At 40.7% G+C, this 27,841-nt stretch overlaps 1 protein-coding gene across 5 annotated transcripts; it reads right to left on the reverse strand.

The window, feature by feature from the left end:
• Positions 1 to 265: 265 nt before the first annotated feature.
• On the reverse strand, positions 266 to 27,617 carry SLC26A4 (solute carrier family 26 member 4). Of its 5 annotated transcripts, XM_075429052.1 has the most exons (20): positions 27,456 to 27,617; positions 26,932 to 27,071; positions 24,682 to 24,792; positions 22,921 to 23,111; positions 22,272 to 22,436; positions 19,201 to 19,353; positions 19,014 to 19,096; positions 17,903 to 18,050; positions 15,379 to 15,492; positions 14,522 to 14,599; positions 14,223 to 14,318; positions 12,701 to 12,807; positions 10,737 to 10,806; positions 10,316 to 10,408; positions 10,110 to 10,205; positions 8,084 to 8,314; positions 6,546 to 6,600; positions 6,079 to 6,224; positions 4,825 to 4,908; positions 266 to 3,215 (listed from the first exon to the last, which is right to left on the reverse strand). In XM_075429052.1, exons 1-20 carry the CDS (start codon positions 27,608 to 27,610, stop codon positions 3,192 to 3,194), a joined length of 2,340 nt encoding a protein of 779 aa, XP_075285167.1. In that variant the 5' UTR covers positions 27,611 to 27,617; the 3' UTR covers positions 266 to 3,191. The 5 variants fall into 5 exon arrangements, 4 of the variants coding, with proteins under 4 accessions (XP_075285167.1, XP_075285171.1, XP_075285168.1 ...); XM_075429056.1 differs by lacking the exon at positions 22,272 to 22,436; XM_075429053.1 differs by lacking the exon at positions 15,379 to 15,492.
• Between the last annotated feature and the right edge of the window lie 224 nt (positions 27,618 to 27,841).

Below are 27,841 nucleotides of genomic sequence, written 5' to 3' on the forward strand. Positions count from 1 at the left end.
CGGGACCGGGATCTGGCCTCCCTGCGGCCGCGCCCCTCGTTAGCTTTATAGGCCAAACGTATAACAGCTGCCGGTTAGGGCTGACGTGCCTTCCTTCTCCCCGCCAGGCAGAGCGAACAGGTTCTCCCGTCTGGCTGCGGTGTTCCTGGGAGAGCAGGCCGAGGGAAGCCTGATCCCTTCGTGACACGCTCTGTGTCCCGGCAACAGGAATTCACCGAGGCGGGAGCTTAAAAGAAAAAAAAAATAACCAAACGTGGCAAATGTATGGAGCAGGTTTTCAGTACGCACAACTTTATTTTCTAGTTAATGAATACAATTACTTTTAAAATGCAGCTTTTTAAAAGGGTAAAAAACTTAAAATGTCTCTCCCAATTTAATACCTGACATGCAAAGACAGAATACTCAAAATGCATACAAAAATATCACTTCTTCACTCTGCTGGAAAAAGATAAACACGTCCAGTTGTGTTCCTTATGGACGTTTGAATTAGTACAAAGTTGTGTAGAACTCTAGCTTGATTGCAAAATGCATTTTTTTGGTATCCTTGATGGATACATGGATAGAAAATTAAGCAGCACATACTCCCTGGCCCACAGGGAAAGGTATTTGAATGCCTTCTGCATGTTGCCTCTTACCCTTCTGTGTAAATGTAAGCTTTGTGTGCAATGCTGTTTTTCAGAAAAAGTTGAATATTTTGTGCCAGTTAAATTAAGAACGAATACAACCATGCCTAGAAGAAATGCGCAGGCCAAGAATAAGTGCATTGCATCATATTTTATCACAATTAATTCCAGCTATTTGGAAAGGAAACTGGAAGACTGTTGAATATTTAATTGCTTTTTCTAAATATCTGTATGGACAAGAACTGGAGAAGGTTCAAAAAGTAATGTAAGCCCATGCTTCTGGTCAAGTAAGAATCTATACTCAAGCTCCACAGTGCAGATGTTGTCTTGAGGAAAAAAAAATCCACTACTATAATTTTTTATACCATCTTTTCCATTGTATGTGTTCTGCCTAAAAATTAGCTGAAAGCTCACTTATCAGTCCCAGGCAGAACCTTTTACATTTTACATAAAATGTACATCCACTTTAGAAAAGCAGTACAACTTCTGAGAAATGTGCTAGCGGCCTTGTCCTTCACCGCCTTGTGCCCTGGCAACAGCGGCTTCCGTTCAGGGCAGCGTAAGCTGGGGCCGTGCCTGGACAGGGAGATTTTGCCAGTGATGTGGGCAGAAGTGCCGACCTCCCGAGCCAGGCTGGCAAACGGAAGGGGAGGGAATGAGGACAGGTAGCACTAAAAGCGCAAATTGTCAAATCACAGCCAGAGCCTAAGCGTCAGCGTGAACAGAAGTCAGTGCTTCCGTCTGAGGAGGAGCAGATCAGTCCGATTTGCCTCTTACACACACACCTCCTTCCCAGCTGGCGGAGATGCCAGTCTGACATACCCATGGCATGTGTCTGTTTGTAAATACAAACATGCCTTTGTGCTGGCTTGGACTGGAACATCGATACTGTCTAGGTTCGAGCCTGTATTGCATTTGAAATGAGAAACATCACTGGCTGTCATGAAGGCTGAAGTTTTTTGTGTTAATGAAAGAATACAGATGTCAGTCTGGTGCTGCTACCTGCTGTGTAAGATACTGTCCAATTGACTGAAGCTTACAGGATTTTTTTCACTGATCTTGATGGAGTTCACTCGGGTCGTTAGGACACAATAATTTATTTAGTGCTTAGCTTTTCACCTGAGATTTTCTGCTAATGTTACTTGTGGCAAAAATCTTCTCTGTGTGATATAGGAAAATTTCACTGAAAAATTCATAGGAAAATTTCTCTGACGTAATCAAATAAGGAGACTTAAATATGTGAACATACTGAAGCTAATTAGCCCACATTGTGAAACTTAAAGGGATTTTATACCCGGACATTTCTTACACTTTTGCTATTATCTGTTCCCTCATCATGCAGGGTTTTTTTTTCCATTTAAGAAATTCATATAGTGCTAAAAAATTTTAAGGTAGCAGTCTGTTTTCTATCAAAACACATTTCTTCTTCATGAAAAGTAAGAACATTGATTTCCTGCATATCTATTTTACATAGTCCTAAAGTAAGGATTAAAGTTTTGCAGGTCAAATCCTTTATCTTTTGTAAATTATTGCACTTGTGCATTATGGACTGTCAAATGTAAAAGAACAGCAGCAGTTAATGTAGAATTTTAAAAGAAAAAATATGCTATACAAAAATATAATTATTCATTAAACAAACTCCTATATTCCATTCAAAAAAACCCCACAAACCTCTATTGCTAGGCCACATTCTGATTTTCTGACTTGCACTCAGTGGCAGCCTGTTCTACAGATTCTGTTAAGTACTTGAGGACTAAGGTTTTCCTGAATCTAATTTATGTTATGATCTGCCTCTTGATGAAAGATATGTAACCTAGCCAAAATAATCTTCAGTATATACTTCATTTTAGGGATGATCATCAATAGTAGTGCATGATTTGCTACAAAAGGATTAATACAGAACTCATGAACCTATATCCAAGGGCCTTTTCTATTGAAACTTCTCTTTAAAGTTTTCTAGTAATTCAGTGCTGTTTTCTGTTCATCTGACTATTTCACCTCTCACCCATTTCAGTTATCGAACAGCCTGCAGCCATTTAAGTAGTTGCTTGGAAAAAAGGATCATGATACATTTTTCAATACTTTTTTCAGCACGTATGCTCACACAAATGTTCTAGAATTGCAAACCCTTGCCCAGCTAGAATTCGTGCCCTCTCGCTGGGCATCGTACAAATATGGAACAAAAGGCCTGCCACCCAAAGATCTTGGTCTCCTCAACTCTCCCGGGCAGACCACGAAGCAGCTTTTCGTCCTGTTCCCACTGATGAAACAGTGTCATGCACCTTCTGCCTGACTAGTCCCAAAACTGAGTACATCTTTTGTAACAGTCTTCTGATTTTTTTTATCAATATATCGTATCGGAAAGTGCTTGCTGAATCAAGGTCCAGAATATTTCTGGGATAACGTTAGCTAAAATTCGGAGATTTCTAGAGATCTGTACCATTCAGACAAACAATCAGGGTTTTCTTCAAGTGTAAAGATTGGTTTCATTGCAGAAAATGCTTATATAGTACCGGTGCATAAATATTGCTGTGAGTTCGCAGGTAAGACAGTACCAGCAGTCCGTCTTCATGAAGCAAGTCTGCGCATAGCCTAGTGAAATGGTTTTCAAAAGGTGGAGAGAAACAGGCCATGGTTAGTTCTGAGTACACACGGCTTGGCGAAATAAAATGTTTGTGGATGTGTTAACTAAAAACTACCGAGTTCAACGTGGCCTCAGTGAAAGTGCAGAGAAAGTAACTGTTCTGAAGTAGCGTCCCTCTGACTTGTGTCTGCTTTGGACAATTCGGTCAGGAAGATGCAGGTCTGAAGGTTATTAGCTCTCACCTTCAAACTGTGGCTATAAAGGTGGAGGACAGAAACCTCTCAGAACACTCTCTGACCTTGGATTTGTAGTTTTGTGTCTGGCTTCTTTTCTTATTTAATGACAATAATATAAATGTCTAAGAAATCCTGTGCATAGAAATCAGAATTCGTGTCTTTTTAGCCTGACATTCCCAAATGCTTCTGCCACAGAACCATGATGTCCTTCTAGCTTTTTTAATCTTTCACTCCTTTCTGCACTGTGACTTGTACAGACAAGTGGAAAGTGCTTCTCCCCATATTAGCGATAAAGAATAATATTTGGGTCTCCTGCAATATTCACACCAGCCAAAAAAGGAGGGGGTGAATCAGGAGTACCAAGTACGTACCACAATCTGCTTACCAACCCCTGATGAAGTTTGAGAGGCTTTTGCTTCAGGTCCCAGTTTCTCCTCTCACCAACTGCCTTCCAAGCTGACCTCATCTGTTTCTACGAGGCTTCATGCTATGGTAGAAACTACAGTGCAGGGTGATGCTGAGAACCTCTGCACAGCCACAACCTCCTCTTACCTACTTGCCTCTGGGGACCTCTACATCCTACACGCACGGCAGCCTTGCTGCAGCATTTTGCTCGAGCACGACAGAGAGAAGGGTCACAGCATTCCTGTGCCTGCAGCAGAGGCCAAGCACAGGGCACTACTGCATTTCAGGTTGGGAATTAAGAATAGAGTTCTGACTAGTGCCACAATAGCATAATAGGAGGGACACCCAGTAACTGGTATTGCTGCATCAGTAACTTAATCCATCTCAGGCTGGAAATGGGCACGTAGCCCAATCTCCCGTTTTCTGAAAAAGTGGCCTCTGTGCCACACTGTTATTTTAGCAGTAAGTGCTACTTTAATTTCTGGGAGAATTCTGTAAATACAAAGTACCACGTTATTGCTTTAATGGACTGGTGTTGTTGCATGTAGGTTATGTTCAGCATACAGCTTTGCTGCACCTTACTGTAAAATGTTCAGATTGTGCAAGAAGGTGTCTGCTGTGTTAAAAGGAGGAATGAAGGATGGGGGTTCACCATAATTTTAGACTCAGGTGAGCCTTACCTAACTCGTGTTTAGATCTATTTATAAGCCTGTGTAAGGCAAAAGTAGCCCTAAAGCAACAGAGATCAGGAGATGGTTGTGCACATAGAATATACTACATCTCAAGGAAAACTTCACTTCCTCCACTGAGCACTGACATTCAGGTACCCAGAAGGGTATTTATTTATGGAGAGGGAAACCGCTGAGGGCTCAGTTCATCCGCCATACTCTCACAGCAGGACTCAATGCTACAGGCAAAGGAATAAAGCCAGCAGTATTCTGTAAGTAATAGACAGATTCAGTTCTAAAGTGCGTACCTCTTCCTGAACATCAAGTTCATCATCAGTCGGGCTTGGTTCTGTGAATTCTATGGGTTCTTTAGACTCCTGCATGAGCGAAATCTTGGCAGACAGAAATTAAGAAACATGGTGAGTTACAGGTTGTCTGTATCATTGAAATTGATTTATTAGTCTGAAATACCTTAAAATAACTTCCGCAACTTACAAAAGTCTGTTGTTTTCTGTTCCTTGACAAAGCTGTTGATTTAGTTCAGCTGAGAGGAACTTAAATGTTGAAAAGCTTTTGGTCCTGCCTCTCCTCATATGACTAGTTATGGCTTTGTAAAAATAATAAAAGCAGAATCTCTCTAAACAGCTGTATAGATTTGTCAAAATGTTAATCTCTATTATAAGACAGCAGCATGCAAAAATTATCAAAAATAAGGGTCCCATCCTAGTTATTTATCAGTAATATTAATTTTAATTATGATTTATTCATAATACTGAAATGGTGATTGCTAGGGAAGGAATTGTGGTGACAGGAGCACATTATAAGGCCATTTTCCTATTGTGGGCCCACATCTTTAAGCACTACAGAGTGTTCTGGTTGTCTCAAAAAACACAGAGTACAACTAGGAAATGCACAGCGAAGGGCAGTAGGAATGAACACTGGCATGGAACAGCTTCCACGCGCACTCACACCAAGTAGAATGTGACTCTTCAGCTTTGATAGAGGTATATGAAATTATTAATAGTGTTGGGAAAGGGAGCAGGGAATGATTATTCATTGCAGCTAACAATCCAGAAATCCAGCCGGCTTAAACCAAACAGGAAATGTTTGTCATATAACACATTTAAAATTACAGAACCCGTCTCCACAGGATAGTGTCAAGCTAAAACGTGTAAAGGAGTTCCAAAGGAAGTATGACAGCCACATCGAAGAAAACTCCATCTGTGACAATTAAATATAATGGTCCAAATGCAGCCTCCAGCTGAGGAAGTTTTTAAGCTGCCAGTTGTCAGAAACTAGAAAATGTGTCTCAGAATGAAGTGTTCTCCATATGTCCTGTTTCTCGTGTTCTTTTCACTAACAAGATCTTGGGGTCAACAGACACTTCCTTTGACCTAGCAAAATATTCATGTACTACAGAAGCTGTCCAATTTACTAGACTCTTACTTTTTTTGTACTACAGCTCTATGTCTAGTTTTTGACCATGCCATGCTGTCATGGAAATTCCAAGAATGAATGCTAGATGATAGAAGGAAGGGAAATGTACTACTGGATACCCTTACCTTCTCAAATATGGGATCCTGGTTGTCACTGTGTGTCATTTGATTCCTTATGTACAGCACAGCATCATGGACAGTCAAGAAGAATATGTCTTTTCTGACAATATCATCAAAGAAGGCACTCCGTTCCAATTGAGATATAAGGTTGTCTGAACAGTCATAACAGGTTAATACAATTAAAAATAATTTAAGAAATAAATGTCAAAATAAATATAAAATACACTATCAGAAATCAAATGTACCGCCAAATCAATCAATCATAGCTTTATCTTGGCTTACACTTTCCATGTTTCCTTTAAACCCCACTATTCTTTGTGTCCCACCGCAGCCCACCATGTTTATCAGTGTGATAATTCACATTTTTGTTAGAACAAATGCTTCCACAGACACATCTAGAGATCCCTTCTCATCCCTTCTCATCTTCATTTTATTCTTTGCATGAGTGGTAGTAGAAATATTTGGATGTTTACCTTGATATGAAGCAAAGTATACTCTCACATCAATTCTCTCAAACTCTCTAATTATCTAAAAAAATAAAAGTTTGCAAAAAGGACATAAATATATAAAGTCTGTAAGGAGAAAATACATGTATGTATGTATGTCTATATATAACGTATAGGCACACAAACACTTTATTTGCTTCTGAGTGTCTTCATCCCAAACTGAATGTTTTGTTTATTCATCATAAATAAGGAGCTGCCATACTTCGCTATAAAAATCCAGTAGTTAAGTACCTGGTTGCTGAAGTGGCCTATCTTTGACTATGTAAGTGGAACTATCAATTTTACACATCGGTACAGTGCTGCCTAATAAGGTTCTTATTCTGTTCTTGTAATACGAATAATCATGTCTCTTCAAGTGAGAACCACTTGGGCCTGAGCAAGCTTTATTTCCCGCCGTGTATGTGTGATATGATACAATCTTTCATTGGTACATGCAAATTTTTTTGCACAGATTTTTTCCCTCATGCAGTGCACCACATGCACCTGTTCTTGGATGAAAATGCTGCATATGCAAAGAATCATGTCTGTGGACCCCATATGTCTTTTGTCCCAGAAGCCAGAACTGAATCGAAACTAGGCAGAAGGCTGACGCAAGGCACATAGCACTCTTGTATTTCAGTTAGTTAAAAGGTGGGAGATGGGATTCTACCCCTGGCTCTCTAGTGGCCGGCAAGTCTCTTAGAATAATATTTTCAGAGGTGATTGCCAACTCTATCCCCTTTTGTTCATTGTTAAACTAGAGTCTGGGTAATCTAAGATCTGGTTTATGGATAGGATAAGCAATCCCAGCTGCAAAATGAAGTTAGTGAAAGCAGCAATCTGAACATATGAAGTATCATAAAAGACTAAAGACTGAACATTCTGGTCCTACAAACTTGTAAAGGGGCACCAAAAAATAATGGAAATACTTGGCCTTAATCTCTCCACCTCATTTCCCTCTCCCTAAACTAGGAATATTATCTCCTTATTGGGTAGTGTGATGTTTGAAGATGAATTAATGAATGTTGATGAAGTGCTCTGATATTAGCCACAGAAAACCCTGTAAAGAAATCAATCATTCTTCCTTTCTTCGTAATTTAAATAATATGGAACGAATAAATCTTGTGGCTAAAGACTGAAAAGCGATGGTAAGATGAAATTTTAATACCTCTGTGTTGAGTTAGCATCCTCCTGTGCCCAGATTAAAGCAGGAGGCATGTGGAAAGAAAATATATAACTAAAATATTTCATAACATATGCATACAAGGGGACCACATTTTGCAGTTCTAATTTTAGAATACTTGACTATGCAACTTTCATATTTTTCTTTTAATGCATTTTTTCGATTTTTTTTCCACCTAAAATATACACACACCAATATTCTACCTCTTTCTGTATAAGTTTTGAAGGTATTTTTCAACAACAGACTTCTAAAAACTCAGAAATTAACTTTAGCTAACAGCCCTTGATTTACATACTACTGAGTAGTTTCATTTTCACAGAACACCAGAAAAAAATGAACTTACGTTTTTTATTGATCTCACAGCTACAACATCCAAGAAGGTTACTGCTCCAAAATCAAGAATGAGACTGTGGATGGGCACCTTGGGGATGTTTACTTTGACTGGGAGCTCTGAATTCCAGTCCACTTGGATCTCTACTTCTTTGGTGGGAACTTGAAGATCTTCGTTGTCTTCGGGTTCTTCATCAATCTCGAAAGCTTCATTAGTAATACCAGGCTCACTGATGATGCCATTCTAATGTGAAGATAATATAGGGAATATATCATTTAATCATGGAGAAAGTTTTTGAGTTACAGGAAATACTTTCCTGTGATACCTTCTGTTTCAGGAATGAACAAGACAGATACTTGTGATGAGTACCTCCTGCTGTGGTTAGCATAACTAATGCCATTCTATAAGGCAAGCAGCCATTCTCTGTGAGCAAGCAGGTCACGTATTCATTCCCTTTCCCCTCATTCTCAGGCCTCGAAGATCCTGTAAACCAAGTAGACAAACCAAGCAGATTTCTTCTTCCCCTCCCTACCAGCCTCAAGACTCCTGGGCGCCAGGCTGATTACTCCCTTCCTTGCCGGCCTTGAAGGTCCCAGGCACCTGGACAAGCAGATGTTGCTGATGACCCTGTCACAGAACAGGGAAGTGTAACAGGGCACAGAGCACTGTCTATAAAATCAAGCAGTTACAAGTCCTAAGTGGGGAGTTTGGACTGGAACTGCTGCTGGACAGTGAGACCTGTGACCCCCTCGGTGGCCAGGGACACCTCCACCATCATTGGTTTCTTTCGAGGACTGGGTGATTTGTCTTCTTTTATATGATTTTTGAGTCTAGATTATGATTGTTATATTGGTATGTCAAACCATGTATTAAGATCTGATCCGATCTGAAGAGGGTCCAGGTCATTAGAAACCATAAGTTAAGGTCTAGGTGATTAGAAACTATAATTCAAGTGGCATTATAAATTCTGTATTGCACCACTTATAAAGTGTACTACATTCATTCTTTTTATAGAAAACCTGTCCCATTCTAATCATAAATTCTGCGCTATACTAATCATAAAATCCTGTTAAGAAAAATAAAGCTTTAATTGTAACTACAATTTAGTGCCATCACCATTCTGCCATCCCTAAAAGAACCTGTCTGTCTCGAGTGCTGGGCGACAATACTGCATCCAAGAATTTAAAGAAAATCAAGATAGAACACATAATTACCTCCTCCTCTGTGCAGCATATTTCCTTTCCTCTTTTTTCTTTACTGAAAGAGCATCTTCCTGCAAAAAGTCCACTACCCAGAAAAATAAACACCTCAGAGCTACATCCTCCCTCAATAACTTTATTTCTAGGAGACATTTAAGACCAGTATTTTCAGCTTTGAACTAGATTTACTATATATGATAACATGGTATAGTGACTGGGTCAAAATTGGAATGTCACATAACTGAGCATTTAACTGCATCATAAACTGTAATATGTACAGGAAATACTGCATCCTGCACTGAGAGCAATGACAACAGAAAACTCCTTTTTAACTTCCTGCTCTGGAGATTCAATAGGTTGCCTGTACCTGTCCACTCCTGTAAGCATTTAATTACTGAAATGTACATTCCATACTCAGAGGAACATATGCTGCTTTTTGTAAAGAGGATGTGGAAGGCTACGTCTACCAGCCAACTGATACAGCTCACCTGTGCGTAGGAAGCTGGGTAATAGGAGCATGTACACATGAAAGAGCCAGCGCTTTTACTGCACAGAGACAATCCAGGGTCGTGAGGAGTAGAGGTAAGAGCAGGGATTCTCTTGCTTTCACTCCTGTTAACACTATGACCGTCACAGCTGCCTGAATCTGGGAGGTCTTTGGCAATAGGTGTCCTGCTCTGCTAAGTCTCCTGCAGGTCCCAGACTTCCTACCACAGTAAGTGACACTTTTCCGTCTTTATTTTAAAGATGAGAACAGAGGAACTCATAATTAAGGCTAAAGTAATAAACTCTAACAGTAATCCTTTGAGAAAAAATAGAAGGAAACAAATTTGATTTACCTTAGTAGCTTTTAATTTCCCCTTCTTGATTAGCTTTTGTATCTTCCTCAGTGCTTTGAGTCTCTTATTATATACCTTGACTGCATCAAATCCCACCTACGGAAAAAGGACCAAGACATCAAAATTATTTACTTTTACGTAGATATAATTCTGAGGAAATCTAAAAGACAGTTAAGAAGGATCCAGACCCATCACATATCGCTTACTGTGGATTTGAGGCTGCTCTTCAGTCCATCAATGTTAGCATAAAAAATTGGACTTGAAAACTTCAGAATCTTCACGCCTTCTGGTTCTATAGCCTGTTTCCAAAGAATATAAGGTTAAGCAGTAACAACCATATTTTGGCTAATAAGAAGCAGTTTAACTATTTCAACAGTTCAGCTACATATCTAATTCACAAAATATGGCGTATCTCGGCTGATAATTGAGGTGATCCCGTTTTTAGAAACTTACAGTCCCAGCATGCAATATGGACCAACCATCTGGAACAAGCTGAAGAATTTAATGCTGAAACTTGTTATCTTCAAGCACTCCACTTCCAAATTGAAGTTGTCCACAATATGCAAAGCACAGCTTTGTCTTGCACTGGCTTGAAGACCGAAGGGAAAGAACTCAGCAATGACTTACATTTTTGTAGTCCTTGACCTTCTTGTAGATGTCTGTGCCAGGAATGTTCCCAAAGCCACCCCATGAAGGACTAACAGAAACAAAAAGAAAAGACCGTGAAGGTAAACATCGTACTTGGGCATTCACAGAATTGAAGGGATTGCTGCATACAAACTGTCATAGACTCTTGTACTCTGCTGTCTTCTGCCAAGCTAATAGCCTCACTGGAAGAGTGTTGTATCTTTGTTTTGAGTTGCTGTGCAAGGTTCTTTTTCCACTTTGTAGTAAATGGTCCTTTCTAAGGACAAGGTACTTTGGTGTCAGCCTACTTGCTGCACCATTTTTATGAAGAGCTGAATGAATAACTTGTTCCATTTGTTTCCCAAACCAGAAAAATGTTTTAAAAGCAGATTAGTTTGAATGAAAAAAACAATTTTCTGACTCTGAAAAAAATTGATCACTTATTTCGTTTCACATCAACTGAAACAATACATTTACAATACATTTACATTCTTTTCACATTACTTTTTGTCCAACCCTTTTGATTTTGAATTCAGTGAATAACAAAACCAAACTATTTTGCAGTCTCCAGATACATTTTTAACAGTTGAAGCAAATTGTTTTGAAGTTTGTAAAGCCTCTCCTCCCTTTTATATTTTGATTTCACAAATTTGAGTTGAATTTGGGAATGTTTTTTGAAGCTCTTCAAATTCAATTTTTTTGTAATCTACCATTCTGTAACAATTTTTGCAAAGCTTTATTTTTATGCATTTGCTGACAGTGCAACTATCCTTTGGTATTGCTAGTAACCGCAGTCTCTGGACTCAAGGCTGAAGAAAAGGAGTTACCTTGTATTTTCAGAGAAAAGATCAATGAAAAGTAACAGTTGGCCAAAGAAGACTCTGCAAAGCCACCTTCTCTCACCATTCCTCTACCATATGTGCTCTGAGCAGCAACAAATCAGCCACAAGCACAAAATTTTGTCTCATTCTCATGCTTTCTCTCCCCTTTTTTCACAAGCTTACACTCAGTCTTGTAGAAGCAGTAAGTGAAAAGATTATTGGCATGTGAAACACACTGTAGTAATGTTACATGCTAAGAGTTACTATAGTTACGTATTAATTACAGAAGCCATTCATACATCTTTTTATATTTGATCTGGAATGTTCCTATCCCTTTCCAGAACTCAGCTGTGTGGGTACATAAAGTTCTGCTCAAGTCCTGCGTCCACTTCTGGAGCCCTCAGCACAGGAGAGACATGGACCTGTTGGAGCCGGGCCAGAGGAGGCCACAAAGATGATCTGAAGGCTGGAACACCTCTCCTAGGAGGAAAGGCTGAGAGAGTTGGGGCTGTTCAGCCTGGAGAAGAGAAGGCTCCGGGGAGACCTTATTGTGGCCTTTCAATATTTAAAGGGGGCTTTTAAGAAAGATGGGGACAGACTTTTCAGTAAGGCCTGTGGCGATAGGACAAGGGGTAATGGTTTTAAACTAAAAGAGGGTAGATTTAGGCTGGATGTAAGGAAGAAATTTTTTTACACTGAGGGTGGTGAAACACTGGCCCAGGTTGCCCAGAGAGGTGGGAGATGTACCATCACTGGAAATATTCAAGGCCAGGTTGGACGGAGCTCTGAGCAACCTGATCTGCTTGAAGATGTCCCTGACCATTGCAGGGGGGTTGGATTAGGTGACCTCTAAAGGTCCCTTCCAACCCAAAGCATTCTATGATAAATAATATGTGGCTAAGTACCACCAGAGTACCCAACGTGATATAGAATTAATACTGATACAATAATGCAGTTTCTTTTTTATCAGTGTAATTAAACAATAGCACACAGTGTTCTGTTCTAAAGAATAGATTTCTTCTATTTCAAGAATTTTGTAAACCCAAGCAGATTTTCTGCTACAAAGCATCTTGTTTTTCAACATATTGTCTTCCTTTTTCATGGTATAACTCTAACAATTATTTCTGATCCTGTGTTACTTACAACTGAACTCTCAGCACAACTGTCAGCAATCCAAACAAAAGGCCAGCAAGTAATCCCAAATCAAGTCCCAGAATGATGGACGCTACACATGTAAAAACCCAGATCATCTGGAGAAGAAATAACAGATGTAAAGTCTCTTAATTATATAACTCCTGGTCACACTAAAGAATCGCTAGACCACACAGTATGAGTAGCAGAAGAATTTAACTTTGGACATGATCATAGCACACCGAAAATTAGCTGACTTCCATACGAAAGTCTTCCTCTTCCTCTAAGATGCTTCTATCCATCGCTACCTTATTAAGCATAGTTAGCTTTTTAGGAAAGAAGTTTTTTTTAACATAACAACATTTTTCAAAGATCCAGTTACTTTGGCGAAATTAAAGGGGATGCAGTTAACCACTGCATTTTCTTCTTTCTGATGGCGGCAGTCTTTGTTAATCTTTCTTTAGAAACTGGAAAGAACTTATTTTCCCAAGATGTAAAATACTGTAAGATACCCCACCTGCAGACATACAGAGAGGGAAGGGGGCTCCTCGGTCATATCTAAGAACCAGAACTGTTCCAAAGAGAGGCCTTTCATATTAATAGGTTGATGGCACTCTCTAAAGTCTCCACTGAATATTCAAGCAGAACAGTTGAAGTGGGCTTCTCAGTTCCTCTCCACATCACTGCCCAGGCAGAACCCAGTGGACCCAACCAAACAAAAAGCTGAGTGCTCGCACTTCTCACTGAAGTCAGTGGAATCTTTTGCTTATAAAGTGGACTAGTAAATGACTGACTAAGAAATTTCAGATCTACCTAAGGCAGGTACTGCCCAATGACACACACTGTAAAATCTATGCATAGTAAGGACCGCATGGAGAAAATACTTTCCATGCAATCTTTTCCTGCCCTACCAGCCATACTGAAGGTCTATTCCACAGAAAACGCAGTGGGAGATGTGAGCAAGTACCCTGAGATATGGTTATAGTGGTTTGTAAGAAAAGCCTGTTCATATATCCCTTAGCATGCCAAATGAATCCACATTCTAGCTTGGATTAGTCTTGCTACAACAAGAAAAAATTTTCTGAGGACTAAATGAGATGCTAATGTGGTAACAACACAAATACATGCACATGAATGAAGGAACGCTCAGCTTTTCTGACCCATATAAACTGTGCAAAAGATAAAAACAAAATGGTAAAGGTTACAACAGGCCATCTTCATTCTGATTTTCAAGCCATCTCAACACAAGATGGCCGTAGCCATGGTAATTGCTATGAAGGAGTCATCACTGCGCAGGAATACCTGATTGGCACCCTTACTTTGGGGTATAGGGAATAAAGAGATAAGCTCTAAACCAGGATATTTTTAACTGACCTAGTGGCACTTGCATTTTGAGGACACACATAAAAGTTTGCTGATTTTAATTCTACAAAAATCTTGACGTGGTAGTTAAGAGAAACTTGGATGTCATTGAAAGGCAAATAGAAAACCAGACAAAAACATTTGGGAGAAAAGAAAAAATTAGGTTACTTACAGCATCCACTTTATTCTGTCTCCACAGACGGGGAACATCAAACACTTGCATGAACATCCCTTTCAAGTTAGCTATGACTACAGCTGCCAACACAGACTGTGAAGAAAAATGATGAAAAAGTGTTATTCAGAAGCAAAGATGCATGTTAAGATAGTGCTTAACATTATACACTATAAACCAGAGCCTCATCTGGTATCAGTCATCATAGTTTAAACAGGGCTATTAATCCTGCCCATCAAAGTTGAGCATTTGCATCTGATAGGTGCTGGTGGCTGTGCTGCAGAGGACAAGTTCAGTACCTTTTGTAAGGGCTCTAGCAATTTCCCCAGGGCAACAATGGCAATCAAAACAATTCCAGCTGAGATTATACCAGCAACCTGCGAAGAACAGAGTGTTTAGAGGAAATGAAATGATTAAGACTTTATCTTAAGTTTCTAGGATTACAAAGACAAGTGTACAAGTAGTTGCACATTACATTTCTTTAGGAACAAGGAGACCTGACAAAGTGCCATTGTGTTTAGACGTACATGGGCAATCATTATACACTTCAGCTAACACAGAGAGAAATCAATTAAGCAGGTAGTGTAAACAACTGCACGCAAGGTAGTAGCTCTTGGAGTGGTTACACTGCACGGACAGATGCAAGGAGCAGTCTGTGTGTCAGCTGGAAAAGGGGCTGCTGGATAACCTGTAGTTCTCCACTGTTAAAAAGCGCAAAGCTGTAGTACTGTAAAACAGAGTAGCATACTCAACATGAGAAAGATGGCACATGGGCAAATGAAGAATGGCATATGGCAGAGCTGCTCAGGCCAGCACATGGGAGCTTAAATACCTCGTGGGCAGCTGAGAGAGGAGTTCCTCCCTCATGCTGAATTCCTACTGTGACAAACTCAGTGTCTTAACTGGGAATGACATTCACTTGAGGGATTTCTGACCCTTAATGTAACTGGTGCTATGTAAAACTTCATTGCCCTCTTCTGGCAGAGCTACAAAAATGATTCACTACCAGAGCACAAGCTGCTAGCTAAGATACCTGTGGCTTTCCATGTGTCAGGAAAACCATCATTTTAGGAATGTTTTCATCCCATTGTGAAAGCTGCACCCTACAGAAGATCAAATTTACCCGTGCACAGTACTAGTAAGAAGAGGTCGTTACCTGAGTCTTTCCACCAGTACTTTCTTGGACTGCAGTCCGTGAAAGAGCAGTAGTTGCAACAAAACAAGAAAAGGCACCTGAAAAAAGGTTGCTGAGCCCGAAGGCAATAAACTCCTGAAAGATAATTGGATGACTGTGTAAATACAGATGTCTGAAGACAATTTTGCAGGGGAGAATGACAATAGCTTCTACAGTGGTTTATAAAGTAGGTAGCACAATAATATTGAGAAGAGTATGGATTAGTAATAGTCGTTAAATGTTTACACAGACTCTTCTTGTGCCAGTGTAACTACCTGTGTTTGGAAATCAATACAATGAAGTTGCTATATGCTCCCTAATGTGGTCATACTTGTCTTACCGTAAAGACGTTTCAAGCTTATTTCCATCAATGTTATTAAACCTAACATTTCTAACAGTTACACTGGTATAATTGCATCAACAAATGGGACTAGTATAAATTTAACTCCCAAGTATTATCAGCTAAACAATTTTAGACAGTACAACAGTTTGAGTTTAGATAAGCCTTTAACTAATGCAAAGCATTGTATTATTAGTAGGATTAATCAGGAACTTTGCAATAAAACACAGTTTCACTGAAAACTTCTAGTGTGTTGAGCCAGAAGTTTTTCGCTCTGAACATCCCAATGAACTCATGCTGAGTCCCAGGCAGCGTTCTCATAGACTTGCCCCAGGGTCACAGATGCTGGCGCCTACTGATGCTGGTTGTTCTGCTCAAGTGACAAGGACCCTGGGAGCTTTATGTCCTGGGATCTGGGCCATTCCTCTGCTGGGAAATGAGGCGTTTGGGAGCTGCCTGCCATCCCGTATAACTGACAAGAACATTGTTTTCACCAAGCTGACATAGTCACAAGAGCTTTTTGCTCACTGTAAATTTTTAAAAATATAATTTTGAGATTTGATTTTTACTCTCCCTTCTTTTCTCCAAAATGAAATTTCCTCTAAGCTTTTCATTAAGCTCCAACTACAAGAGCAGGATTTTGAAGTCGTGTTCTTTAACAGAACAGACCTAGATGATTCATGCCTATTCCCGTCTAACAGCTGTGCTCTGCAAGAAAATGTTGTAAGTATAGTTCCTAGTGTTAGGTCTTAATAATCTATGAGTCTATGAAGATAAAATAAACACTAGCTGATAATAGTATTGACCTGTCCTTCAAAATTATTTTACTACCTGCTTTTATGATGTTATTTCAACTTCTCCAGTTCAAGTAAACTATCTGCCCATCATTCATGGCTGCATGTGTAAAATTCATAGCATAGTTTATAGACAGTAATTCAACTACTAGAATATTTAATTAGTATCTTTGAAGCACATCAGTGCTGGCAGAACAGTATATTCAACAAAAGAACAGCATAAACAGCACTTCCAGGAATATGTGTTATTCATTCGTATTTATTAAACTGAAAGTCAATGCATTTTAGGCAACTTTAAATCAAAGTGTTATCAGATATGTACTTCATGTACTGTAAAGTGACCAGCATGTTCGGAAGTATAATTTTGTTACATACTGAAAAACAGTGTTTCCAAAATCAAACTTTATGTAATCCATCAGCACTAAAATAAAGAAGGAGTCATTAAACAAAGTGCTCACCTGATCAATTTATTGTAGTGAGTGTATTTTCTTTTATGTTCAAAGGATAAAATTCAAAATTAGCATAGATGCAGGACAAGGAAGCTTTCTGACATTTTTCTCCCATGCCCATGGACAAGCCACATAACTCCTGGTGAAGACACCGAACAACTGCAGGAATCCTCTAAGAGCTTGCCAATGCATAGCTCATGTAACATTCTAGCTATGTGCCTTTAGAAACCAGCAGTTAAAACAATTCAGCCATCTGGTGCAGGCAGTTATTCAAGTATGTTCATATGCTGGTGGGCATTCACTTTCGTGAAGCTGCAGGACTTAACTATGCAGTTGCAAGTATATTTATATTGATGTAACTGGTGTCATGCTGAGAAGTACAATAATTTATTCTGTAGGAATAAAATCATGCCTTAACTGAAAATTTCAACTGATACAAATCCTGCATGTAGACTGAGCCTAAATAAAGCTGTCTGGAGCAGCTTTTTAGCTTGACATTGTCTTCGTGTCGCCCCAGCAACACACCTCAAAATACATCTTACAGGTAGAAATGGAAAGCAGGTTGCTAAAGCTGGCCATGTCAACTGAACATCACCAGAAAATTGCCCTATATAGTGCTTAGTTTTAATTACCTTTGCAGAGCTACTGCAGTCACTAAACCAATATAGAATGAATTAATTAGTATGAAAAGCCCATACTGAAGATAAGAGCACATCTGCCTCATGTCTATGTGGTACATGTGTCAGGTACTATATGGCCTTTTCAGCTATTTTTTTTCAATAGTTGAAAGAATTTATCTTCTCAGACTTCAACTTTAGTCTGAAAAATGTGTGTGACTGATGTTCCTTTCATTTGGCTACATAAGTCAACATGAAACAGAACTTAAATTCACTATGTCTATAAACTATTTTGGTTATACTTACCTGGTTTCCATCAATAGCATAGTCATACTTGGTTGCATATACTTTTCCCACAGATACGGCAATAGCATAAGCAACAATAGCAATGGAAAAGGAGGCTGCTATCATCTGGGAAAACAGGCTGACATCTGGAGGTTCGGGAGGCAAAAATCTAGCATTTAGAAAATATATTAGTGTTATCAACTTTAATCAAATTCTGTTCTTACTAAAATTGTCAAGGAGTTTGAGGTGGAGGCATACTGGTTGCTTATAATATGAAGTGTAATGTTGCAAGTTAATAAAAAGGTGGAAACAGCCCATTGACATACAGAACATGCTTATCTAGTTCACCATAGCCCAAATCCTGATGCTATTAGTCAGCAACAAAGCTCCCCTTGTTCTCAGCATGACTGAGATTTGGCCTTATGATAGCAAAGTGAAAAAGTACATTTTTTGAAGCACTGAATAATGGATGTATTGAATAGTATGATGAATTACATAAATATGTTAATGACGCTTCATACTATTGTTAACATACTTCTTCAGAAGATCTCAAAAACTTTTTATCCCCTACTGTGTTTCCACAAATTTTAATTAATCAAGCCCTGAATACCAAATGGAATGTGAAGGTTACTACTGTGAACTGCTCTGAATCTTTCAAGTGAAAGTCTCTACCAGTGTAATCCTGAACATCCTTGCTCCTATGACTGTGGAAGTGACAAGATTGATTGGGATAACAATAGTGGCATGAATATGAACCATAGTGGGATAACTCACATCTACAGAAATTAAATCTATGCAGAATTTAATTATTAAACAATTCCTCGTTTTTTACATCTTCCATAGTCATATATTCACTTTGTGAGCATGAAGCAACTAATTCTCAGATGAACTTCATGAACTGAGCACAGATGTTCCTCAGCCCATGTTACAGATGACGGAAAGCTAGGCAACATATTTATGTCATTTTTCTATTCATTATTGACAGAGCCAGAAGTAAAACTCAGGAAATCTCCAGCTCTGAGTTCTAAACTCAGGTTACAGATCTCAATATCTCTTTCATGTTTTTTCTCTTACCACTGTCATTTTTACCAAATTAAAATAATACCTATTTCCCACAAAACAAGGTACTCACCCTCTTGGAATGCTCTTAACAATGCCTGCATTGTATTTTTTTTCCAAGTCGGCACCATATGAAATGCCAGTAGCTACTATTGTCTGTAATAAAATAAAACAAGAGCTTTAATGCTTGAAAAGGGTTCTTGTCTTCCTGTGGCTATCCCCATCTACTTTATCTGTTATTGTTATGCTCCTTTGCTTACCACAATAACTTCTATTGGTATAGGTATAGGTATCTTGTGTTTGAACCGATCGTTTATTTCTTTAACTGCCATGCAGACAAAAATTGTGAGGAGTCCAGCAATAAGATCTGCAATGTTGGTGGTACCAATGTTTTCAAATGTTTCGATAAGAGTCTGAAAAACAAAAATGACAACATAAAACATGCTCATGTCCACTTGAAGGATATGAAAATACTCATGAGAAGATCCAGAAGCATGGGGTTTTGGAGGAGGCCAAGTTACTTCTTTGTTCAGGCCTGGAGGAGCCTGAGGATAACATACTGTCAAGGTGCTACAGAATCAGTGAATGGATTTAATGGTGAATTTAACCAAAAAAGCATAACTGCAAGAACTGTCCACACAGGGTGCTTCTGCTTCCCTATTTTTAGGTAATTAAGACTAAATAAGAAGAGCCAAACCCCTACGTGTGTTTTACCTCTACCTGTTCTTGGAGCAAGGAAGGGAAGATCTATAGCTTCTTCGCTTTATCCGAATAGCAAGGGAGATCCTGATTTTTCTATTGAATAGACAGCTAGCAGACCCATGGGCAGAACTCTGGTTCACTACGTGCCCAGTACATACGGTCTGTGGATTACATGTTTCCTATTTCCACCGCTGACATCCAGAGAACGTGTATGAACACGTGGGTCCTGGCAGCCTGTGGAGAATCCTACACTTGAGAAAAGCTGTCACTAAACTTGACCTTATAGTACATTAACTCTCCCATCAAAGCCCAGTCTCAGGCTGGAGGACTCTCACAACCTGGCTGCAATAGGAAGCTCCCTTCTTTACCCTTGCTATACCCTTAGCTTGGTCCTATTGTTTATTGCAAACAAGTGTACAGAGAAAAACATGAAGGGCTGACTGCAGAAAAGCTACAAATACTCCTCTGTCCTCCTCCTAGGCATCAGGGCAATTCTCACTTGCTCCCTGTCTCCCAGAAAATTTAATTATTCCATGCATAGTGAAGTAGCTTTAACAGAATAATCTGGTAGAAAAGGGGTTAGAAACAGACTTCTTTCATCCTAGTTAGCTCCCCAAATACTGTGCTGTCAGTTTAAAGGCAAGGGGAGGGTTGCAGCAGCAGAACCACCACTACCATACTGAAAAGACTCTGGTTTTGCAAGAAAATGTCTAAGTGCTTGTCAGCTACATTTTCTAAGCTAAAGAAGAAGCCTGAAACACTGAATCAGATGCCATTCTTCGGGTGACTGAAGCCATTTCATTGAAGTGGTGCCCAGTGACAGGACAAGGGGTAATGGGCACAAACTGAGGCACAGGAAGTTCCGTCTGAACATGAGGAGGAACTTCTTCTCTCTGAGGGTGACGGAGCACTGGAACAGGCTGCCCAGGGAGGTTGTGGAGTCTCCTTCTCTGGAGATATTCAAGACCCGCCTGGACAAGGTCCTGTGCAGCCTGCTGTAGGTGACCCTGCTTCGGCGGGGGGGTTGGACTAGATGACCCACAGAGGTCCCTTCCAACCCCTACTATTCTGTGATTCTGTGATTCTGTGATTCTGTGATTTCTTGCCCATTGTACTGCTTACCACGGATCCCATTCTTAGTGACCATCTCTCACGCTGCCCCACTTCACAGGGGAACAGTAACTTCCTGAATTTGGGTTGTGAATTCTGCTAATGTTGGATGCTTAGTGTTGCAGTTTGTTAAACACCACTGCTGAAGGAAGTCCAAACTTAATGAAGCTGACACAGCAAGTCACTGGTTGAGCAGACCAGAAATCACAATTTCTTTGCTCTACACACATCTGCAAACACATTGACTTGGCTCACTTTTAAGAACACAGAAGCTTTGAGCTTTAACCTAAAATGTCAGCATTCTACTCAGGCTTGCAGGAGCTGGAAGAACCATGTAATTCCTCTTCAAAAATACTTTCTACTAAACGTACCACCCTTCAACAAACATAAAAAATAGAGATAGAAAAACCTGCTGGATTAATGAGTCCATCACCCTGCCAGGTCTGCTCTAAGGTCTATCAGATAGTACTTTGTCTCATCTAATTTTCCTTGCTCTGAGGGAAAGAGTTTTCATTAATTCTGAAAAGGCCCCTAACATAATACTTTTTTTTTTTTCCAAATAGTTCACCAGATTTTTTTGCTAAATTTTACCTTGCTGTTTGTAGTTGTAGTCATCCTGGTTTTGCTAATCTAGATGTCTAATGTATTTTTGCTAGTCTGGCTGCCTGAACTGGCATGTAAAATCTGTAAATACTTTTTTTTTTTTGCTAGAACAGCCTCTTTCAGAAGTCTGTTATTCTGATGTGACGTGCTATGGAAAATATAAAATACTATGAACCTGAATAGTTTCATGCTGAACTCAGTGACAAAACTCTCAATACTTCTCTTGGGGAAGGAGACTACTCCGTAATATGACACCTCTAGGAATTCAATATTTTTGCAATCCAGCCAAGATATTTCTCCATTTGATCATTTTCTCTAAGATCAACAAATGGACTTGTGACAGCAACATTTAGCCTCACCTTAGCTAATCAGTAGGTACCTGGCCACAGAGTGGGAATCCACATCCTTCTTTAGGTATTCACAGGTGTGGCTACAGTGTGGAATGGAGAACGATGCCCTTTACCTGAATGACCTGCTGGTTTAAGAGTAAAGATGCTTGGCACTGGTCAGCTTTGGGAGATGACCTGACAGTGTTAAGAAATGATGAAACATCCTTCACAATAAGCCAGAAAGCAGGAGGTGGGACAGAAAGTAGTCTCCAGAAGTGACAACCGAGAGTAGAAAAACTGTTTTGCTGCATAATTATTTTTAAACTTTATGTGAAAAACTGCTCTGCCTGAAAAAGACTTCAGTATGGCAATTAGACCGTCATGGTCTGGGGAACCAGGAAAGCAACTACTTACAAGTCCCACAGCTATAAATAAGATCTTCAGCAGAGTGAGAGTGAAAACAAAATGAATGCCCTGTACTTATCACCATATATATGAACCATTCCTGTACAAAATGGAAGCAGAAGATAAACAATTATACAAAAATTCTGGCATAAAACCAAAACAGATTAGAAGGACATACTTACATATATTATTGAAAGGACACCATTATAGTTTTTAGTTGAAACATTTAGGACTATTTTCAATTGTGACACAAACACTTGAAAAGCAGCTGCAGTTGTGAATCCCCCAACTAGTGGATCTGCAAGGTATCTCACAATGAAACCAATCTGAAGGACTCCAAATACTACCTGGAAAAATCATGAAGAATAACAGCTTGCTAAACAACAAAAAGGTACACTTTTATTTGGTGATTTCTTATGCTTTGTTCTTTTCTCTTTGTTGACACAGAGCCTTAGGACCATCTTCCCCCACTGCAGCCTAGCGTAGCTTAATATCATGCCACCCAAGGAAATGAAGTAGACCTGAAGAAATGTGTGAAAGGATGCTCCAGGATATACACCATTAGCACTTAGTTTCATGCAGGTCTTTCAGTCTGCAATCACAGGGCTATTCTTCTGTTGTCTGCGCCCCCAGTCATGCTGACACAGACTATGCCCAGGGTAAGAAGAATGATCCCCTAAAATCTCTTCAGAGTTTGAGATTACTTTCCTTCATTTTCACATTTTACTGCAGGAAAATGCCTTACTGCCCTAGTAGATATTTCCATGCCGTATGTTTTTCCATTAAAATTAAAGCAATATCAACCTTGTATCTTCCAGCCAACTATTTTACCTGTAGAATTCCAACCAGAAATGTGAGGGTACTAGCAATCAGCACTCTCTGTGCATCTCTGGCTTCAGTGTCTATCAGTGTCTCAGTACCATTAATCCCTGTAGCATTACTTCCGTCTATGAGAAAATTATCATCAGGGGCCATGCTCAATACAACAGATCCCACCATCAAACTGACTACAGGGAATGGGCCTGTAATGACAAACAGAACACACTCAAGTTTAACATACATTGAAAAGAAGCCTTTATCAGACTAGACAAGCAAACTCTAAATCAGGAAATCCATTTAATATTTTAACTGGGGTACATTAGTAGTATTAGGGAGCCAGGAGCCACAGGCACTGCAAACATCACACTAAGATACAATTCTTTCCTTAAATAACTCGCGTTGTACATAGAGATGCAGTTTCACGCTTTGCTTAAGCCAATTTAGGGCTGCACCAAGGCGAAAACGGGCAACAAGTTCCAACCATATCCCTCGTATCAGCACCACAACTGGACAAAACAGATCACTGATCCAGCTGAAAGCAACATCTATTTATTTATTTATTTATTTGGTCATGGTTAGTTTTCAGCTGATACACATTGCCACATAGCTGCATGGTCAGGAATCCCAACACCATGGTGGTGGCAGGAACATGCACCAAGGGGTAGGACCATATCTTTTGGCAGTAGTGTGGTATTACATGGGCTAAAGATGACTGAAACTATACTTCGGGCAAGATACAGAGAGAGTAAATGATCACTGTGTCAGGAACATACAATCTAAAAGTAATTGTATTTGTTGCAGTTATTTACTAAAATTATGCAGAAAAGGAAAATGTCACAAAATGTCTTAAAGAGGGATAAGTTAATTTTACAGACACCTTGGAGGACACTTCATGATTTAGAGTATTGGAGAAAGCAAAAAAAAAAGAGTGTTTGATAATCATGAAAGTAGGAATGTCAACATAAGTAGGGGTGAAACTCAGACCTGGATAGCAAATGTGAGCTGACAGGTAGGGTAGGAAGAGGCTAACAAAGCAGACTGAACATACAGAAGTATTTGATGCAGCAGAGAAGAAAGCTGATGAAAAAGCGTAAGATCATGCCAAAGCTTTGGGAGGAGAAAACAATCTATTCTCAGTACATATGAACAAGGAAAGACTGTGTTTTCTTAGAATTAAGAAACTTCAGTGATCAAGCTGTAACGTGAATTTTAAACGTGAGAACTGACAGGAAATAAACCCCTATTTTAAAGAAAGAATTCAGAAAGAATCAATAAGCCTCACAACAAGGCTATACCCCTAGCCTTGATGTGAGGACCTAGAATGGGGCTGGACTGGACACACAGGTTCTGGGTCTCCCCAACAGGCAAGAAGATGACATTGTCCACAGTGATCATAAAAGGATGCAGCAAGGAAGGCTTGTAGAGAAGACTAAGAGCTCTGTTTTAGCTATCTTGAGCTTTAGCTGATAGACAAAATGTCTGTTCATACTGTCTGCTGAGCCTTGATCTTGTAACTTCTTGCATGCAATGTAGCCAAAGGCCAGATTTAAACTTCAGCACAAACGCAAGCAAAAAGCATGCATGTGCGCAAATGAAGTTAGTTATTATGGATAATTGGCTGTACAGAGAAGAAACAAGCCTGAAGCCCCCCAAACCAACTAATATTAATATTCAGCACAAGCAGTTTGGTTCAGAAAGTAGTTATCTCATATAAAATAAAAATGTTCAATTTTGTAATAGATATTTCACTGTAACTTGAACACATGCAGTTACCAACTGAGATGTGCCTTGATGTTCCCAGGAAAAAGTATGTCAGGATGGGAAAAAAGGCAGAATAGAGACCATATCCAACAGGAACTGCAACCAGCAAAGCATACGCCAAACCTGAAATGATAGATAGTCAAAATGTCAGATGTAAAACATCTCAACAAACTACTACCTTGTCTAGAATAGACATTCAGAAAAAAATACTCCTTTTGCCCTGATATGATTTAGAATGTGTTTTGTACGTAAATCAGTTGCAGGCACATATGTGAGTATCAATGACTGTAAATGATTGTATATCCCACACTGGTAGTTGGATGAGTAAATACTGAGAGATATACCTATATTTGTATAGGTAGCCCAAAACATAGGCTCAGGTGTGACGTTTAAGTGAGGGAACGCTGCTGCAAGAGTGAATGGTCTGCCCCTTGAGACAAGAGAGGGGTATGTGAAGTGTTCTAGTTATAGACAGAAATTTCAAGCGCAGACTCTGGTTTATTACACTACAAATTTGCTTCAGTGTGTTCAGCTCTTTGTAAAATAAGGCTTTTTTTTTTTCAGTAGCAGCTTATAAACTTAAAAAACAAAAGTAAATCACACAAATTTGACAGTTTTGATCCTTATCATCGTCTTCCTTCGTATACCTGTTCAAGCCATCAAATCCAACAAGCAACAAAAAAAAAAAGAAAAAAGTTGCCTTCAGTATCATATCCCAGTTAGCTCCCACTGCAGGGTGTGGTATTCGCCTTCAGGTATCAGAACTCAAAACAGTTGAAGTGCTAGTTGTACTACTCTGACTGGGGGAAGGACTGCAAGCAATGCACACAGTTGCTGGGAGTTAGGGACTTCAAGATCCCAGAAGCCTCTTTTTCTTCAAACATTTTGGCCAATTTTCCCTGTATCGCATTTAGAATTTCAGAATTATGACTTTTTTAAAAAAATTACAGCTAGTTTTAGATTTGCACTGATTTTTATTTTTTTTTAATACATAGGTAGGAGACCAAACAGTACATTTCAGAAATCAGTTTTGCAAGTGGAATCTAATTGTGAGAAAATCAGGCCCCGCTGTAAAAAAAAATATGAGGATGTTACAGTAAGAGCATACTAGCTGTTCTAATTCACACCAAAAGCCCATCTAGCCCAGTTCATTTTAAAAAGGCAGAGGAGTCCTGTAACTGTGTCACTACTGCAGCAAAGATCTTCCAGCTCTGACACAGACTCTCTGTGAAGCTGTGGACAAATCACTTCGTTATTCCTCAGGTCACCCTCTGCCTGGGGCAGAAGTTTGTATGCTTTTTTTCTGCCAGTCTGGGCCTTCCTAGCACCCTCCAAGGGAACAGACAGTAGGAAAAAATTGTGGCTAATTGGGAATCTGTAAACTGCTTTCTTTCTTCCCCATGTGAATCTTTGCCCCTTGTGCAAACGCTGAATTTCCCTTAAGGTAAAATCTGGGGTTGCTACAGATAGCTTAACCTCCCCTAGTCCTGAAAAATTGCTGTAAGAACACTATTGAGATGAAAGAAATGAATGTGCGCTAGGGTTACAGCTAGTCTTGTCTTTGAAGGCAGACCTTATCAGCTGCCTGAGGCAGAATTGTTCTGCCCTTTAAGTCTTCCTTAGCTAGCTTATTTTAATTACTTATTTCTGCCACTTTTCTATTTGTTCATCTACTGAATACTTTCCTAATAAATGGAACAAGGAAATATGGAAAACTTAAGATTGCAAGCCATCCGTCAAGTTTACAATTTTTTTTAATGTGAATATGCCACCACCTCCTTGCAGGCTGTTTTCTGCAGATACCTGAAGAACCTTATGGGTCCAATGTTAAAGGGGAGTAGATACCAAGGTTGCATTGTTTTGGGGCAATAACTAGATTTTTGCAGGCAGCTGCAGGAGAGCTATAAGCTCAGATAACCAAGAAAGAGAAATAAGACCACATGACCTCTCTGATTTATCGCAACGTAATTAAAATTTTAAATATCAAAATGAATACTCTTTGAGTAAAAGGCTTGGGGAAAAAAAAGTTAAATACATCTCAACAGCACTTCAAAGGAGATTTAAATCTTGTAGCCAAGTGAAGAAAAAATGAACAAATTAAACCCATCAATTATTTATTGTAAAATAATACCTAATATCTAGTATTAAATAACAAGCCTCAGATTTGTAATTCCATCTGCGTGACATCCCTGTGCTGCCTTGCAGAACCGTCCCCGGGCAGGGAGGGAGGGAGGGCCGAGGTGCCCGGCTGCCCGGCTTTACCTTGCAAGGTGGCGACGAGGCCGGTGCTGACCCCCGAGATGACATCGCTGACCAGCCACTCCTTCAGCCGGTAGTTGGGCAGCCACTCCAGGATGGGCAGGAAGGTCTTGGTAATCTGAAAGGCCCTTTTTCTTGAACACCTGCGAGAGAACAGGTGATGAATACAGGACCACGGGGCTGCACCCGGAAAGCCCCCGAGCTGACGGAAAGCTGGGGCGATGCCCGTTTGGCGAGGCAGCGATCGGCACGGCCGTGTCTTCTCGAAGGGACGCGGCGGGCAAAGCGCCGTCTCCCGAAGGCAGCACCCTGGGGGCGCGCCCCGGCGCGAAGGGAAGCGGCTATCGACGACAGAAGCCGTCGGCAGAAGCGTCTGTCGACGGGACCGGCGCTGTTCGGGCCGCTTTGTCCCCCGGCGGGCGGAGTCTGCCGGCGCCGGGGCAGCGCGTCCCCCGGCTCCCGCCGCCTCCGCTGCCCGCACCCCGCTCCCGCCGCCTCACGCAGCGGCGCCGGGCGCCGCCACCCACCTGCAGGCCGCCCGCGCCCGCTCGCGGAGGGTGGGCGGCAGCGGCGGCCGCCGCTCGTTCTCCTCCTGGAAGCCCGCCTCGCTGTAGACGGGCCGCGCCACCACGTAGTGGCTGAGCTCCGCCAGCGGCTCCTCCGCCCGCTCGCCCGCTGCCATGGCCCCGCCTGAGGCACCCCCTGGCGGCCCGCCGCCCGCCCCGGCCGCCCGCCGCCCCTCGGCTCGGCCCCCCGGCGCAGCGCTGTCCGCCTCCGCGTCCTGAAGCGGCGGCGCGGCTCGGGCCGGGCCCCCGCCGCCGGCTCCGCCCGCGCCCGCTCTCCGGCGTGGGGCAGGGCGAGCCGGCCCCGCCGCACCGGCATTTATGCGGGCCGGCCGCGGCCGGGCGCTTTA

The sequence above is a fragment of the Opisthocomus hoazin genome, chromosome 8 (genome assembly GCF_030867145.1).
Source record: "Opisthocomus hoazin isolate bOpiHoa1 chromosome 8, bOpiHoa1.hap1, whole genome shotgun sequence".
In the NCBI taxonomy this organism is placed as follows: domain Eukaryota; kingdom Metazoa; phylum Chordata; class Aves; order Opisthocomiformes; family Opisthocomidae; genus Opisthocomus; species Opisthocomus hoazin.